The sequence below is a fragment of the Phocoena sinus genome, chromosome 5 (assembly GCF_008692025.1).
Source record: "Phocoena sinus isolate mPhoSin1 chromosome 5, mPhoSin1.pri, whole genome shotgun sequence".
Lineage (NCBI taxonomy): Eukaryota > Metazoa > Chordata > Mammalia > Artiodactyla > Phocoenidae > Phocoena > Phocoena sinus.
Window position 1 is genome coordinate 13,308,565 of NC_045767.1, and position 18,031 is coordinate 13,326,595.

At 37.2% G+C, this 18,031-nt stretch overlaps 1 protein-coding gene across 3 annotated transcripts in view; it reads left to right on the forward strand.

Annotated features, from left to right (window-relative positions):
* The window catches only part of SCLT1 (sodium channel and clathrin linker 1), a 260,510-nt gene that overhangs the window by 166,630 nt on the left and 75,849 nt on the right, over positions 1 to 18,031 (forward strand). For all 3 annotated transcript variants that reach the window (XM_032632761.1, XM_032632760.1, XM_032632762.1), the window contains exons 15-17: positions 6,340 to 6,414; positions 8,540 to 8,685; positions 16,220 to 16,412. In XM_032632761.1, coding sequence (XP_032488652.1) covers positions 6,340 to 6,414; positions 8,540 to 8,685; positions 16,220 to 16,412 — 414 coding nt within the window. The remainder of the gene's footprint in view (positions 1 to 6,339; positions 6,415 to 8,539; positions 8,686 to 16,219; positions 16,413 to 18,031) is intronic.

The following is an 18,031-nucleotide window of genomic DNA, read 5'->3' on the forward strand; positions in this document are numbered from 1 at the left end:
TTTATTTTAAAGTATATTTTGTCTGATGTGAGAATTGTTACTCCAGCTTTCTTTTGGTTTCCATTTGCATGGAATATCTTTTTCCATCTCCTCACTTTCAGTCTGTATGTGTCCCTAGGTCTGAAGTGTGTGTCCTGTAGACAGCATATATATATAAGTCTTGTTTTTGTATCCATTCAGCCAGTCTGTGTCTTTTGGTGGGAGCATTTAATCCATTTACATTTAAGGTAATTATTGATATCTTTTTTCCTATTCCCATGAGAAAATGGGAAGAAACAATTAAGAAAAATTGTGTTGGGTATGTTATTATAGGTCTTTTCCTTTTCTTGTGTTTCTTGCCTAGAAAAGATCCTTTAGCATTTGTTGTAAAGATGGTTTGGTGGTGCTGAAGTCTCTCTCTCTCTCTCAAATCTGTATGAAATCCTTGCTGGGTAGAGTAATCTTGGTTGTAGGTTTTTCTCCTTCATCACTTTAAATATGTCCTGCCAGTCCCTTTTGGCTTGCAGAGTTTCTGCTGAAAGATCAGCTGTTAACCTTACAGGGATTCCCTTGTGTGTTATTTGTTGTTTTTCCCTTGCTGCCTTTAATATGTTTTCTTTGTATTTAATTTTTGATAGTTTGATTAGTATATGTTTTGGCGTGTTTCTCCTTGGATTTCTCCTGTATGGGAATCTCTGTGCTTCTTGGACTTGATTAACTATTTCCTTTCCCATATTAGGGAAGTTTTCAACTGTAATCTCTTCAAATATTTTCTCAGTCCCTTTCTTTTTCTCTTCTTCTTCTGGAACCCCTATAATTTGAATGTTCGTGCATTTAATGTTGTCCCAGAGGTCTGTGAGACTGTCCTCAGTTCTTTTCATTCTTTTTTCTTATTCTGCTCTTCAGTAGTTAATTCCACTATTTTAGCTTCCAGGTCACTTATCCGTTCTTTTGCCTCAGTTATTCTGCTGTTGATCCCTTCTAGAGTATGTTTAATTTCATTTATTGTGTTGTTCATCATTGCTTGTTTCCTCTTTAGTTCTTCTAGGTCCTTGTTAAATGTTTCTTGCATTTTATCTATTCTATTTCCAAGAGTTTGGATCATCTTTACTATCACTATTCTGAATTCTTTTTCAGGTAGACTGCCTTTTTCCTCTTCTTTTGTTAGGTCTGGTGGGTTTTAACTTGCTCCTTCATCTGCTGTGTGCTTTTGTGTCTTCTCACTTTTCTTATCTTACTGTGTTTGGGGTCTCCTTTTTGCAGGCTGCAGGTTCGTAGTTCCCGTATTTTTTGATGTCTATCCCCAGTGCCTAAGGTTGGTTCAGTGGGTTGTGTAGGCTTCCTGGTGGAGGGGACTAGTGCCTGTGTTCTGGTGGATGAGGCTGGATCTTGTCTCTCTGGTGGGCAGGTCCACGTCTGGTGGTGTGTTTTGGGGTGTCTGTGGCCTTATTATGATTTTAGGCAGCCTCTCTGCTAATGGGTGGGGTTGTGTTCCTGTCTTGCTAGTTGTTTGGCATAGGGTGTCTAGCACTGTAGCTTGCTGGTCGTTGAGTGAAGCTGGGTGTTGGTGTTGAGATGGAGATCTGTGCGAGATTTTTGCCGTTTGATGTTTTGTGGAGCTGGGAGGTCTCTTGTGGACCAGTGTCCTGAAGTTGGCTCTCCCACCTCAGAGGCACAGCACTGACTCCTGACTGCAGCATGAAGAGCCTTTCATCCACATGGCTCAGAATAAAAGGGAGAACAAGTAGAAAGAAAGGAAGGAAGGGAGGGAGGGAGGGATGGAGGAAGGAAGGAAGAAAGAAAGAAAGAAAGAATATAAAAGAAAATAAAATAAAGTAAGGTAAAATTTAAAAAAAGCAAAAAAAAAAAAACGGACAGGTAGAACCCTAGGGCAAATGGTGAAAGCAAAGCTATGCAGACGAAATCTCACACAGAAGCATACACGTACACACCCAGAAAAAGAGGAAAAGAGGAAAAAATACCAAATCTTGCTCTCAATGTCCACCTCCTCAATTTGGGATGATTCGTTGTCTATTCAGGTATTCCACAGATGCAGGGTACATCAAGTTGATTGTGGAGATTTAATCCTCTGCTTCTGAGGCTGCTGGGAGAGATTTCCCTTTCTCCTCTTTGTTCACACAGCTCCTGGTGTTCAGCGTTGGATTTGGCCCCGCCTCTGCATGTAGGTTGCTGGAGGGCATCAGTTCTTCGCTCAGACAGGACAGGGTTAAAGGAGCCGTTGATTCGGGGGCCCTGGCTCACTCAGGCTGGGGGGAGGAAGGGGTATGGAGTGCGGGTCGAGCCTGTGGTGGCAGAGGCCAGCGTGACGTTGCACCAGCCTGAGGCGCACCGTGTGTTCTCCCAGGGAAGTTGTTCCTGGATCCCGGGACCGTGGCAGTGGCGGGCTGCACAGGCTCCCCGGAAGGGAGTTGTGGAGAGTGACCTGTGCTTGCACACAGGGTTCTTGGTGGGGGCAGCAGCAGCCTTAGCGTCTAATGCCCGTCTCTGGGGTCCGTGCTGGTAGCCGCGGCTGGCGCCCGTTTCTGGAGCTCCTTTAAGCAGCGCTCTTAATCCCCTCTCCTCGCGCACCAGGAAACAAAGAGGGAAGAAAAAGTCTCTTGCCTCTTCGGCAGGTCCAGACTTTTCCCCGGACTCCCTCCCGTCTAGCTGTGGTGCACTAACTCCTTCAGGCTGTGTTCATGCCGCCAGTTCTCTCCCTGCACTCCGACCAAAGTCCGAGCCTCAGCTCCCAGCCCCGCCTGCCTCAGTAGGTGAGCAGACAAGCCTCTCGGGCTGGTGATTGCTGGTCGGCACTGATCCTCTGTGCAGGAACCTCTCTGCTTTGCCTTCTGCCTCCTGTTGCTGTGCTCTCCTCCGTGGCTCCGAAGCTTTCCCCCTCTGCCACCTGCAGTCTCCGCCCGGGAAGGGGCTTCCTAGTGTGTGGAAACCTTTCCTCCTTCACAGCTCCCTCCCACTGGTGCAGGTTCTGTCCCTGTTCTTTTGTCTCTGTTTATTCTTTTTTCTTTTGCCCTACCCAGGTACGTGGGGAGTTTCTTGCCTTTTTGGAGGTCTGAGGTCTTCTTCCAGCCTTCAGTAGGTGTTCTGTAGGAGTTGTTCCATGTGTAGATATATTTCTGATGCATCTTGATGAAGAACGCTGCGACGTGATGATCCAACTTTAGTATTCTTAATCTTTAGTGTACTTCTCTGCAAGGACTGCAAGCCTTGATGACTCACTGGTTACAAGAAAAAGCCAGACATTGAAAACCAATGCAATATTGTTGCATTTGAATATTAATGTTTTCAAACACAGACTACTGAAGATATGTTTTCTGACTATATAGGTTGTTCACTGGATAAACACCTCTGTGGCATGCTATTCAAGCTACCTTGGGTGTCAGGAAAGGAGCCTTCTGCTGCTCCTGCCAGATGTACTGTGGTCATATCCTGAGGCCTCTGGGTATGGTTCTGGGTAGGGATGACAGTGCCAGATGTTGACAGAGGCTCACATCCTTGCGAAAGACCTGCTAGTGTTGGAGGGTCTTTGGCACAGGCGAGGGATGGCTGTGGCTCACCGTGTGGACAAGGACACTGGCAGCAGAAGTTCTGGGAAGTATTCCTTGGCCTGAGCCCTCCCAGAGTCTCGATATACCATGTTCTTGGACTGGAAGAATCAACATTGTGAAAATGACTCTACTACCCCAAGCAATCTACAGATTGAATGCAATCCCTGTCAAAGTACCAATGGCATTTTTCACAGAACTAGAACAAAGAGTTTCACAATGTGTATGGAAATAGAAAAGACCCCGAATAGCCAAAGCAATCTTGAGAAAGGAAAACAGAGCTGTAGGACTTAGGCTTCCTGACTTCAGACTATAGTACAAAGCTACAATAATGAAGGCAGTATGGTACTGGCACAAAAACAGAAGTATAGATCAATGGAACAGGATAGAATGCCCAGAGATAAACCCACGTACATATGATCACCTTATCTTTGATAAAGATAATATACAGTGGAGAAGACAACCTCTTCAATAAGTGGTGCTGGGAAAACTGGACAGCTACATGTAAAAGAACGAAGCTACAACACTCCCTAACACCATACGCAAAAATAAACTCAAAATGGATTAAAGACCTAAATGTTAGGACAGACACTATAAAACTCTTAGAGGAAAATATAGGCAGAACACTCTATGACATAGATAACAGCAAGATCCTTTTTGACCCACCTCCTAGAGGAATGGAAATAAAAACAAAAGTAAACAAATGGGACCTAATGAAACTTCCAAGTTTTTGCACAGCAAAGGAAACCATAAACAAGACGAAAAGACAGTGCTGAGAATGGGAGAAAATATTTGCCAATGAAGCAGCTGACGAATGATTAATCTCCAAAATATACAAGCAGCTCATCACCTCAATATCAAAAAACAACCCAATCCAAAAATGGGCAGAAGACCGAAATAGACATTTCTCCAAAGAAGATGTACAGCTTGCCAACAAGTACATAAAAGGATGCTCAACATCACTCATCATTAGAGAAATGCAAATCAAAACTACAATGAGGTGTCACCTCAGACCAGTCAGAATGGCCATCATCAAAAAATCTGAAACAATAAACGGTGGAGAGGGTGTGGAGAAAGGGGAACACTCTTGCACTGTTGGTGGGAATGTAAATGGGTACAACCACTGTGGAAAACCGTATGGAGGTTCCTTAAAAAACTACAAATAGAACTACCATATGACCCAGCAATCCTACTACTGTGCACTTACCCTGAGGAAACCATAATTCAAAAAGAGTCATGTACCACAATGTTCACTGCAGCACTCTTTACAATAGCCAGGACACGGAAGCAACCTAAGTGTCCATTGACAGATGAATGGATAATGAAGATGTGGCGCATATATACAATGGAATATTACTCAGCCATAAAAAGAAATGAAATTGAGTTATTTGTAGTGAGGTGGATGAATTTAGAGTCTGTTATACAGAGTGAGGTAAATCAGAAAGAGAAAAACAAATACCGTATGCTAACACGTATATATGGATTCTAAAAAAAAAATTGGTTCTGATGAACCTAGGGGAGGGACAGGAATAAAGACACAGATGAAGAGAATGGAGTTGAGGATATGGGGAGGGGGAAGGGTAAGCTGGGATGAAGTGAGAGAGTGGCATGGACATATATACACCACCAAATGTAAAATAGATAGCTAGTGGGAAGCAGCCGCATAGCACAGGGAGATCACCTTGGTGCTCTGTGTCCACCTAGAGGGGTGGAATAGGGAGAGTGGGAGGGAAACGCAAGAGGGAGGGGATATGGGGATATAGGTATATGTATAACTGATTCACCTTGTTATACAGCAGAACCTAACACACCACTGTAAAGCAATTACACTCCAATAAAGATGTTAAAAAAAATAAAGTTATATATCTTATACACTAACAGTTCTATCTTAATAAAAGATAAATTTAGATTAATAATCTTATTTACAACATAGGTTTAAAGATCTTCATTATAATCAGAGTTCATTAATTTGGGATCATAATTTAGAAGCTTATTTTGAACTTTAAAAACATGTTGTTATATAGTATTTCTATAAAATAAAGTTATGATAAAAATAATTGAATATTAGCCCTGTACTGTCAGCAAAGCAGGTTCATCCAGCGCATAATAGTAGAAAATAACCACACCCATTCTCAAAAATTAATAGAGAAAAACAGATAGCTGTGAAGAGCCAGTCGTTATAATGATTGTTCTTAGTTTTAGTCTCATTTGCAAAATTTTAAATTTATTGAGTATTGATATGCTTGTTTGATTTTACTGATTAAAACCTTTCGAGTCAGAAATGTTTTATGTTCATGTTAATGAAACATTTTTACTGTGTCCACTGGCTGCTTATAAGTTTTGCCAAAGAAAATTAACTGTTCTAGAATTTATATACCCATGCATCTTTTAGGCCATAGGTTATCCTATGGTGTTGTGTCACTGTCTAGTTCTTTGTTACCTTTTAAAATATGTGGTAAGAGTATATGAAAGGGAAAACTGTAATATGAGAAAGGGGTCTCATTTATTTTTTTCTCCCCAGAATCCCTCAGCCTCTGTTTTCCATCTAGTATGTTTACTTAGAACTTCTTGGCATTCTATGCCAGAGGTGATCTCTGAAATCCTGAGATAGGTAGTTCTTTGAAGATTTGAGTTTTTCATTTTTGTTTTTTTCCCCTAATAATCAATATGGTCCTGCTATACAAATAGGGTAAGTGTGGTATTCTTATTATGAACATATCATCTTCCTTTCTGTTTTTCCCCATTTTTCTTAAGGTTTTACAAATATATTTATTTACACCATGATTTGAATTTATAGGAGTGTGCTGAAAAACAAGGCCAAATTGAACGAGGCATTAGGGAGAAAAAAGCAGTGGAAGAAGAACTAGAAAAGGTAAAGAGAAAAAGGAAAATATAGCTACCTAAAACCCAACTGCAAGTATTCAGCATTACTGTCTGCTTTCATCATACTATCTACTAGCAACCCCTATATTATAAGTATTCTCCTGGTGAGTGCTTTTATTTGCTTGGAATATTATCAGAATCTGCATTTAAGTACTGGTATTGCCTGTATACATTTCTTAACAAGAGTGGCCACATTATTTGAACTTTTTACTTAAAGGTATAAATTTTACAAAGTAACTATTCCTTGCTTAGACCTCATCCCAATATTAAATTTTATTTTGTCTTCTTTTTAAATTTTCTGCCAACTCTTATTGGGTGTAGGCCATCTATAAATATAAAAAGTATATATAACCAAAAAAATTATAAAATGCTATGATTTTTACCTTTTTAAAAACACAGATTTTTAATCACAGTTAGGAAAGAATATTTACCCCAGTGACATTTGAGAACGAATATTGCAAGAAGTCTATAGTTTGAAATTTATTTCTTACTTAGATAACTCTTTTTATTTAGCAGTAAATATCCCACTCTTGGGCTTCCCTGGTGGCGCAGTGGTTGAGAGTCCGCCTGCCGATGCAGGGGACACGGGTTCGTGCCCCGGTTCAGGAAGGTCCCACATGCCGCGGAGCGGCTGGGCCGGTGAGCCATGGCCGCTGAGCCTGCACGTCCGGAGCCTGTGCTCCGCAATGAGAGAGGCCACAACAGTGAGAGGCCCGAGTACCGCAAAAAAAAAAAAAAAAAAAAAAAATATCCCACTCTTTTAAAATACCTTGGGGAGAAAAAGAGCTAAATTTGATTCAGCAAATCAAACTGTGTTTTAGGTGCTGCATTAGGAACTTTCATAGAGAGGTTAAGTAATTTACCCAATGTTAAAAAAATAGTAAATGGTAGAGTCAGAGTTTGATTTTCAAAGAAGAGCTATGTGTTATAAAAAAATGTGTTATATCTGTATTATTGATATAAAAGATTATGACAACATCAGATAATAAAAGAGTAATTTACAAAGGAGAATATAGTATATAATCCCATTTGTGGGGGAAGAAAATAAGAAATATGCATATTATGTTCAGGGTAGGCCATTCATGGTCACCACTCCTACAAGGTTGATCCCTTCTGAGTTTCCCTCTGTTATGGAATAGGGCTAGGTTCCATTTAGATTGGACCTGCCATCAGGGTTTGGGATGAATTTTTTAAATATCACATGGCATAGGTTAAGGAATAGGCTTTATTGGGGAAATGTAAAACCTACAAGACTAAAGGCAACAGGTAAAGAGAAGTCACAGCTTTCTCTTCTCCCAGTTTTCCACAGACAAGTATGCTATAGTCAAAATACTGCTGGTCCTGCAGTATAGGTCTGTATTTTAGTGGCAGGACATTGACATTTTGATACTCTGTCTTTTTGTAGAGCAGGAGTGACAAAGCAGTCTTGTCAGTGCGAGGAAACACAGGTTACTTGGCCAAGCATTCTGGATTGGAGGGTACCTGTGTGTAGGGTGTGTCTGAAAATGTGAACTGCCTAGCACCTGGAGACCTTGCAGTTCATGGGATGCTACAGCCTCTCTGTCATAGGTGGAAGCCCAGTCTCACAGGAAGCAGAGCTTGAATACAACCACTTCTGCTAGGGAAGGGGAAACCCCCATTTCAGCTAGATCGTTGTCTGGTTAACCTAGAGATTCTGGACTCACTTTCAGATAGTTCTACTCATTGCACCACAGTATGTGTCTGTACTTTTGAATATTGCAATACAGAATTGTCTTAAAAGTAGTCATCAAAGAATCAAAGCAGTTGTCTCCAAGTGATAACATTTAGAGTATTTTTTTAGTTTCAGCTATTTTATATTTCTTTCTAGCATTTATTAAAATTATTTGAATAGTATAATGAGCCTGAATAATTTCAAAAAATAAGCAATTACTTTATTTGTCAGTTTTCAGCATTTTATTTTGTAAATGTGAAACAACCAAAATTAATTATTGTTATATTCTAATGTTATAATGGGACAGATGAACACGATCATGAGTTTTTATTTCTCATCATTTATTTCAGTTTCTAAACTGTATAATTTCTTAAGATAATTTCCTTGTGCAAAGTAATATACATATAAGCCTCTTCTGCAGATTTACCTTGAAGGCAGAATAAATGAAAATGATTACAGAAAACTAGAAGAAATGCACCAAAGATGCCTGGTTGCCGAACGTTCAAAAGATGATCTTCAGCTAAGACTTAAGACAGCAGAAAATAAAATCAAACAACTTGAAATAAAGTAAGTTATTCTTTTGGATTTTCAGAATTCATACAATTTTTGAGATTTTTTAGTTTTTATAGGACTCATAATTATTTCTTGTGTTGAAAAAAGACTTTTTAGCACCAAATAGAATTTCTTTTCAAGATTATTTTTGAAAACTAATTTCTTCAGGAAGAAAAGATACAGTACTGTACCATTTTATTTTAAGTTTCTTGTTTCTGGCAGTTAAATAGGATGTTCATAAGATCATTTTTTTCATACTAACTATGCAGCTATTACAGTAGCTTGCTTATAATTATTGCTTTTATACTCAGTTTAGAGGTATTGAATATTCAGTAATAATCCATCATTTGTATTTATTACATTGTCTATTAAAATGATAGATTTATAATCTGGCCTATCCATTCTGAATATTTCTCTACCTTTTCCCCCCAGAGTATTACTTATTATAGTAAAACTTACTTAAGTTGAATGAAGTTTTGATCTCTGTTACAGAATATGTTTAATAGTTATTTTAAAAGAGGAATTATATCAGCAGTATGGCAGAATAGGAGGTCCCCAGCCCATGTCTCTCCACAGAAACAAATATTTGGCAGGCATCCATAGACAAAAATGCCTTTGTGGGAGCACTGGAATCCAGGTAGGAGGTTGCAAAGCCTTAGTGGAGCCCAAAAATGAGGAGGCAGGCCTGCACACCAGTGACAGGCCCTCCAACTGTGGTCCCATCTATGAACCCAAAGCAGCCCCATCTTCCTGTGGATTTGGCTCCAGCCGTCCTTGCCCAGTCCCGCACCTAGCCTCTTCCCAAGGAACCCTTATAGGTACTCTCAGTAATAGGCCTGCCAATCTCAGACCTGGCTGTGGCCGCCAAAGCATTCCCATTACCCAGCTCCAGTTCCACTCTCCTGCAGCCTGAACATAATGCTGCCCATCCAGGAACCAGCCCAGTAACCTCACGGGAGCACTAATGGACCCATTGGAAGCCACGCCTGACTGTGCCCCTGGTAACAAGTCTGCCAGTGACGGACCAGACTGCACACCCAACAAAAGCCACAAGACATGGATCCAGCCCTGTTCTACCACAGTTTGAGGCAGTCTTACATGGCCAGGGATTCACCCAAGGGACCCAGCAGAAGCCACTCTTGTAGATGCCCCCATTACAGGCCTCAGACCTGACTATGACCCCTGAAGCAGTCTGTGACCCAGCTCTAGTCCCACCCTACCACAGTCCAGAAGCAGTTCTGCCTGCCCATAGGCCAGCCCAGTGAACATGACAGGAGCACCTTAGAATCCTAACAGACACAACACCTGACTGCGCCCCTGGTTACAGGTCTGCCAACCATGGACCTGGCAACAACCACATGACATGGTTTCAGTCCCACTTAGCTGTGATCCCAGAGGCAGTCCCATCAGTTCTGAGACAAGACAGGAGAAGGTCTTTAGCTGCCAGAACCAGTCTAAAGACTGGAAGAGGAGTCTGCTCCTTCAAATGCACAGATAGCAACAAAGAATCAAGCAAACATGACACCACCAAAGAAAACTAATAAGGCTCTAGTAATCAATACAAAACAAATGGAGATCCATGAACTTCTAGACAAAAAATTAAAAATAATTGTCTTAAGGAGCTTAATGAACAGAGATGGTCAACTACATGAAATCAGGAGAACAATACATGAACAAAATGAGACGTTTAACAAAGAAATTGAAACCATAAACGAACCAATCAGAAATCCTAGAGCTGAAGAATACAGTGATTGAACTGAAAAAATTCAACAGAGAGCTTTATCAGCAGACTTGGTCATGCAGAAGAAAAATCAGTAAACTCAAAGACTGGTCATTTGAAATCATGCAGTGAGAAGAAAAGAAAAAAGAATGAAAAAAGAGTGAAGAAAACCTACATGATTTATGAGACATCTTGAAGTGAATCAGTATCCACATTATGAAAATCCTGGAAGGAGCAAAGTATGAGAAAGGGGTAGAAAGTTTATTTAAAGAAATAATAACAGAAAACTTCCCAAATCTGGGGAGAGTAATGAATGAACATCCAGATCCATGATGACCAAAGAACAACAAATAGAGTGAACATCAAGAGCTTCATTTGACACATTATAATCATAATGTCAAAAGTCAAAGAAAAAAGAATTTGAAAACAGAAAGAGAAAAGGGACTCATCACATACAAGGGATTCCCTCCACCCCTGCATAAAACTATCAATGGATTTCTCAGAAGAAATCTTGCAGGCCAAGAGAGAGTGGCATAATATATTCAAAGTGCTGAAAGAATAAACTAGGAACCAAGAATACTATACTCAGCAAAGCTCTCCATCAGAAACAAAGTAGAGATAAAAACTTTCCCAGAAAAAAAGAGATCAAAAGGAAGTTCATCACACTAGACTTACTGTACAAGAAATAATAAAGGGAGTTTTTCAAGTTGAAATGAAAGGACACTAATTAGCAATGTAAAAACATGAAAGTATAAACCTTTAGTCGTAAAGATAAGGATATAGTCAAATTCAGAATACTCTAACACTGTAATGGTGGTACATAATCAATTTTAACTCTGGTATAGAAGTTAAAAGATAAATTTTTTGAATAACAGTAGGTACAATAATGTGTCAATGGATATACAGTATAAAAAGTTGTAAATTATACATCAATAACATAAAATGTGAGAGAGCAGAGAAGTAAAATTGTAGAGTTTGTTATGTGATTGAAGTTAAGTTGTTACCAGGTTAAAATAGACTAACTCTAAGATGTTTCATGTAAGCCTCATGCCAATCACAAAGAAAAAATGTGTAATAGGTACACAAACGATAAGGGAATGAAAGCATAGTACAAAAATCAACAAGAAGACAACAAAATAGTAATAAAGGAACCAAGGAACTACAAAACAGAAAACAATTAACAATATGGCAATAGTTATGTCCTTACCTATTAATAATGACTTTTAATGTAAGTAGATTAAATTCTCCAATCAAAATACATAGAGAGGCTCAATGGATTAAAAATCAAGTTCCAGCTATACACTGCCTACCAGGGACTGATTTTAAATATGAGGAAACACATAGACTAACAGTTACAGGATGGCAAAAGATAGTCCATGCAAATAGGTACCCAAAAAATAGCAGGGTGTCTTATATCAAAGTAGACTTTAAGTAAAAAACTGTCACAAGACCAAAGATGGTCATTTTATAATGATAAAAGGGTTAATTTGTCAAGAGAAGATAGCAATCATAACACTATATGCACTCAACATCAGAGCACCTAAGTATAATAAAGCAAATATTAACAACTGAAGGGAGAAATAGAGAGCAAACAATGATACTAAGGAACTTCAATACCTCACTTTCAACAATAGGTAGATCATCCAGACAGAAAATCAATAAGAAAACAGCACATTTGAGCAATGCTAAAGAACAAGTAGACCTAACAACATTCTATACAACAGCAACACAGTGCACATTCTTCTCAAGCATGCACAGAACATTCTCCAGAATAGATCATATGATAGGCCACAATGTAAGTCTTAGCAAATTTAAGAAGATTGAAATTATATCAAGTATCTTTTCCAATCACAATGGTATGAAACTGAAATGCAGTAACAGGAGAAAAATTGAAAAATTAACAAATAGGTGGAAATTAAATATCACACTCCTGAGCGACCAGTGGGTCAAAGAAGAAATCAAACAGGAAATCAATAAATATCCTGAGACAAACAAAAATAGAAACAAAATATACCAAACTTATGGGATGCAGCAAAACCAGTTCTTAAAAGAAAGTTTACAGTGATAAATGCCCTACATTAAGAAAAGAAAGATGTCAAATAAACAACCCAACTTTACACCTTAAGGACCTAGAAAAAGAAGGAAAAACTAAGCCCAAAGTTAGGAGAAGGAAGGAAATGACAAAGATTAGAGCAGAAATAGAGAATTTTTTTTAAAAATAGAAAAGATCAACCAAACTAAGACTCGGTGTTTTAAAAAGATAAACAAAATTGACAACCCTGTAACTAGACTAAGAAAAAAGAGAAAAAACTCAATAAATAAAAATCAGAAATAAAAGAGGACACATTACCACTGATACCACACAAATATAAAGGACCATAGGAGACTACTATGAACAATGATATGCCAACAAGTAGGACAACCATGAAGAAATGGATAAATTACTAGAAACATACAACCATACGAGAAATAGAAAATCTGAACAGACCAGTTACTCTTAAGGAGACTGAATCAGTAATCAAAAACCTCCTTGGATTTTTGAAACATTCAGAACCAGATGGCTTCACTGATGAATTCTACCAAACATTTAAAGATTTAATGCCAGTCCTTCTTAAACTCTTTCATAAAATTGAAAAAGAGAGAACATTTCCAAACTCATTTTACGAAGCCAACATTACTCTGATACCAAAGCAAGACAAAGATACTATAAGAAAATAAAATTACAGGCTAATATTCCTGATGAACATAAATGCAAAAATCCTAAAAAGAAAAATTCAAGAGTGTATTAAAAGGATCATAGTGGGATTAAAATGTAGGATGCAAGGATGCTTTTGACATACACAGATCAATAAATGTGATACAACACCACATTAAAGAATGAGGGATAAAATTCGTATGATCATTTCAATAGATACAGAAAAAGCATTTCATAAAATATAATTCGTAATAAAAACTCTCAACAAATTAGATGTAGAAGAAATGTTCCTCAACATAGGAAAGGCCATATATAACAAGCCCACAACTAATGTCATACCCAGTGGTAAAAAACTGAAAGTTTTTTTTTAAAGATTGTGAAAAAGACAGGAGTGCCCACTCTTGCCACTTCTATTCAATATAGTACTGTATGTCTTAGAGAAATTAGACAAGAAGAAAATACAAAATGTATCTAAATTGGAAGAGAAGTAAAATTGTCTTTGTTTACAGATGACATGATCCCATATATTAAAAACTGGAGACTCAACCATAAAGCCATTAGAACAAATACATGAATTTACTAACAACAAACTATATGAAAAAGAGATTAACAATTCCATTTACAATACCACCAAAAAGAATAAAATGCTTAGAATGAATTTATAACCAAGGAAGTGAAAAACCTGTACACTGAAATCTAAAAAACATTGAGGAAGTAAGTTGACAAAGTCACAAATAAATATAAAGATGTGTTTATAAACTGAATGAAACAATAATGTTAAAATGTCCATACTACACAAAGCCATCTATAGATTCAATAAAATCCCTATCAGATTTCCAATGGTGTTTTCACAGAAATAGAAAAAAGTCCTAAAATTCATAATGAACCTCAAAAGACTCTGAATAGCCAAAGCAGTCTGGAGCAAGAACAAAAATCTGGATGCATCACACTTCCTAATTTCAAAATATATTACAAAGCTTTAGTAATCAAAACAGTACAATACTGGCATGAAACAGATGTATAGATTATGGCACAGAGTAGAGAGTGCAGAAATAAATACACACATTTGTAGTCAATAGATCTTTGACAGGGGTGCCAAGAACACACATGGAGAAAGGATAGTCTGTTCAATAAATGTTGCTGGGAAAACTGGATATCCACACGAAGAAGAAAAATTGGACCCTTATGTCACACCATGTACAAAAATAAGGTTATAATGGATTAAAGGCTTAAATGTATGTTCTGAAACTATAAAATTACTGGAAGAAAACATAGGGAAAAAGCTTCTTGACATTGGTCTTGGCAGCGGTTTTTTTGGATATGACCCCACAAGTACAGGTAACAAAAGCAAAAATAGACCAGTGGAATTACATCAAACTAAGAACTTTCTGCATAGCAAAGAAAACAGTCAACAGAGTGAAGAGACAACCTATGACATAGGAAAACTGTTTGCCAATAATACATCTGATATGGAGTTAATTTCCAAAATATGTAAGAAACTTAACAACTCAAGAGTAAAAAAGAAAAAAAAAAAAAACGAAAAAAGAAAAAAACACATAAATTAGGCAAAAGACCTGAACAGATTTTTCAATAGATATATCAAAAGGTATTCATCATCACTTATTATCAGGGAAATGCAAATCAAACCCACAGTGAGGTATTACCTCACATCTGTTAGGATGGCCTTTGTCAAAAGGACAAAAGATAACAAGTGTTGGCAAGAATGTGGAGAAGGGAGAATGCTTCTATGCTGTTGGTGAAAATGTAAATTAGTACAGCCACTATGGAAAACAGTATGAAGGTGCCTCAAAACATTAAAAATAGAACTACCATATAAGCCAACAATCCTATTTCTGGGTATAGATCCAAAGGCAACAAAATCATTGTTTCAAAGAGATATCCGCACTCCCATGTTCACTGCAGTCAGTATTATTGACAATAACCAAGATATGGAAACAACTTAAGTGTCTGTTGACAGAAGAATGGATAAAGGAAAGGTGGTGTGTGTGTGTGTATGTGTACATATGGGGATGGATATATATATATTTTTTCCTCTAAGAATCTCCTCCTTTCTCTTTTTCTTATAAATAATTTGTTGGAAAACTGGGTTGTTAGTATTGTAGAGTTTCCTCTACCTATATGCATATATGTGGTGTCATTTACCTTATTTCCTGCCCCATGCAGTTCCTAAAAACTAACAACTAAATCAAGAGGCTTGATCTGATTCAGCTTTCACTTTTTTTGTAAGAATGCTTTATAAATGGTAATATTTTGGCCTCCTGTTTGGAAGCACATAATGTGTCATTGTTTTTGATCTCAGCATCTCTCTGACTTGAGCATTTTTTGAGGATCATTGCCTAGATCCATCATTTCATTAGGAATAAGCCAAGGTTGAGATAGGAAAGAAGGGGCTACAAGTATTATGGGGGTAAAGGACCTTCTATATTCCCTGTGACACCTATTGACCAAGGAATGTTCACAGTATTTGATTATCTGGGATTGAAAAGATGGAAATTTAAAAGATAGGAATAAAAATTAGCAGCATATTGAAACAAGATACATGTCTGGAGGTTGTGTCACTCAATAATCCATTGTTGAGAAAGTTCCAGAAATATAACCTATTTAACCTGTGATAAAACAAGAAGTTTATACAACTAGAAGTTTATAAAAACCGTTTCTAAGACATGTAACAGGAAAATATGAATTGGGTCTTATTATAATTCATAATTTATTGTAGTCAGCTAATGTCTTCCTACAGAGTTGATTGATAATGAAAGGAGTTTTGACTATTACCTACTGTACCTTCCTCACCATTAGCTTTAGTTTGTCCCCTTGAAGTCCTCTTTACACAGTGATTCTCAGTGTTCGTAAAAATTTGAAAGAGGTTTCACATTGATTTTCTAGGTGAGTGATAACAGTTCAGCTTATCTATTCTTAGTTAAGATTGCTTAAATTGAACGTACTTGCCTCGTGTAACGTAACATTGTGAAACCACATAGTTTAAGTCTATAGTGAAGAGAAATGGCTAAGAACAAAGAAAACAGGTCTACAGTATAAAATATAGACAGACTTCTTGACTTCTATTGCATTTCATTAAGTTTAAAGGTTCCTTTTGTTTTGTTTTTTTTATTCAGTTCCTCGGAAGAGATATCACGTTGCCAAGAAATGATTCAGAAACTTCAAAATGTATTGGAGTCTGAGAGAGAGAACTGTGGATTTGTCAGTGAACAAAGGCTGAAACTTCAGCAGGAAAATGAACAGTTACAGAAACAGACTGAGGATTTAAGAAAGATTGCTCTCGAGGCTCAAAAAAAAGCCAAATTAAAGGTGTGTTCAAAACTAGTTAGAATTAAATGTGTACTTGTGAAAATCAAAATATAGAGAATATTTACAGAGACCTAGTAGAACATTTTTAAGGTCTTTTTTTTTTTTTTTGCCTTCTCATCAGATAGCACTAAATCATAATGCAGAGTGTTAGCCAGTCTTTTCTTTATTGTAGAACTTGGCAAGCATACTTGAAAATGATTGCTTTCACTATTCACACACAAAAAAGTTCTTTTCCAACCATGAAATGCACTGATATTCCTGCCAAAGCAATTTAAGCAGTGCTAGCAAAACTATAGATTAGATAACTTCACGGACTGCCGTCCTCTCTTTTCCCTCCATAATAGCCTCTCGAAAATAGAACTCTTAAAACTAGCTATATAGCGGGTGGTACGTCAGTATGCTCTGAGAACCCCTCATAGGTAGTCTAAAAATTCCATGACAGGAAGAAAGCAAGGGACAAAAATCTCTGGAAGAAAATTCCCTTTTATTTTCTCTCTCTTTCCCCCCTTCTTTACTCTAATGCTTATATGGTTTGGCAATAGGAACATGATAACCTGTTTGAGGGAGTTTCAAGCACAGGTATCACCATCAACATGTTGCTTGCCTTTCCCCATTCCACGTGACTTTTGTAAAAAATGGCATTAACTCTTTATGATAAAGCTCTATATTTTCCAGTTTCGTAGTAAGGATATGGGGTGGTAACATTAGTGTTTCACTTTTTTCTTGTTATTATGAGCTCTCATAAGAACTCACATTCCAACCTAATTCATATCAGTGTATATTTATTGAATGCCTCCTTTTGCAAGTATCAAACACTGTGATTATTTATAAAAGCTTGAACTCTGAAAAAGAGACCCTTACATATGCAAAGAAGCTTGTGCTTTGTGCTTTAGACTATGAGAAATCTTTGAAAAACAAAGGGGCAAAGTCATACTACCAGACATCAAGACTTGATATAAAGGTATAGTAATTAAGATAGTGTGTAATCTATATAAGAATAATCGACCTGATCAATGGAACAAAATAAAGTCCAGGAACAAACCCACTTTTCATAATCACCTCATTTATAACAAAGGCACCACGGAAGTTCAATAGGGAAAGAATTATCTTTATGACAAATAATGCTAGATCTTTACAATAAATCATGCTAAAATAATAATAGATCAACTGGGTCCATATTTTAAAAATAAACCTTGACCCCTATATCACACCATACATTTAAATTAATTTGAGCTGTCTTGTAGACCTAAATGTGAAATATTAAATGATGGAACTTAAGGAGAAAATCTTCATGACCTTAAGAAAGAATTTCTTAAACAACACAAAGAGAATTGATTATAATGAAAAGATAGATGAATTGGATTTCATTAAAATTAAGATTTTTAAGTCATCCAAAAGAGACACCATTGAGAGAGTGAAAAGTGGAAGAAAGAATTTATAATACATACAACCAAAAAAAAGGATTCATTTCTAGAATATAAAAACTTGCACCAATTAATAAGGAAATAATTAATAAGGAAAAAAACATTTAACAATCAGGAGAAAACAGACACCCCATTTCCAAAAATGGGCAAAAGAATTAAATAGATGCTTTATAAAAGAGAATATATGAAAAAATG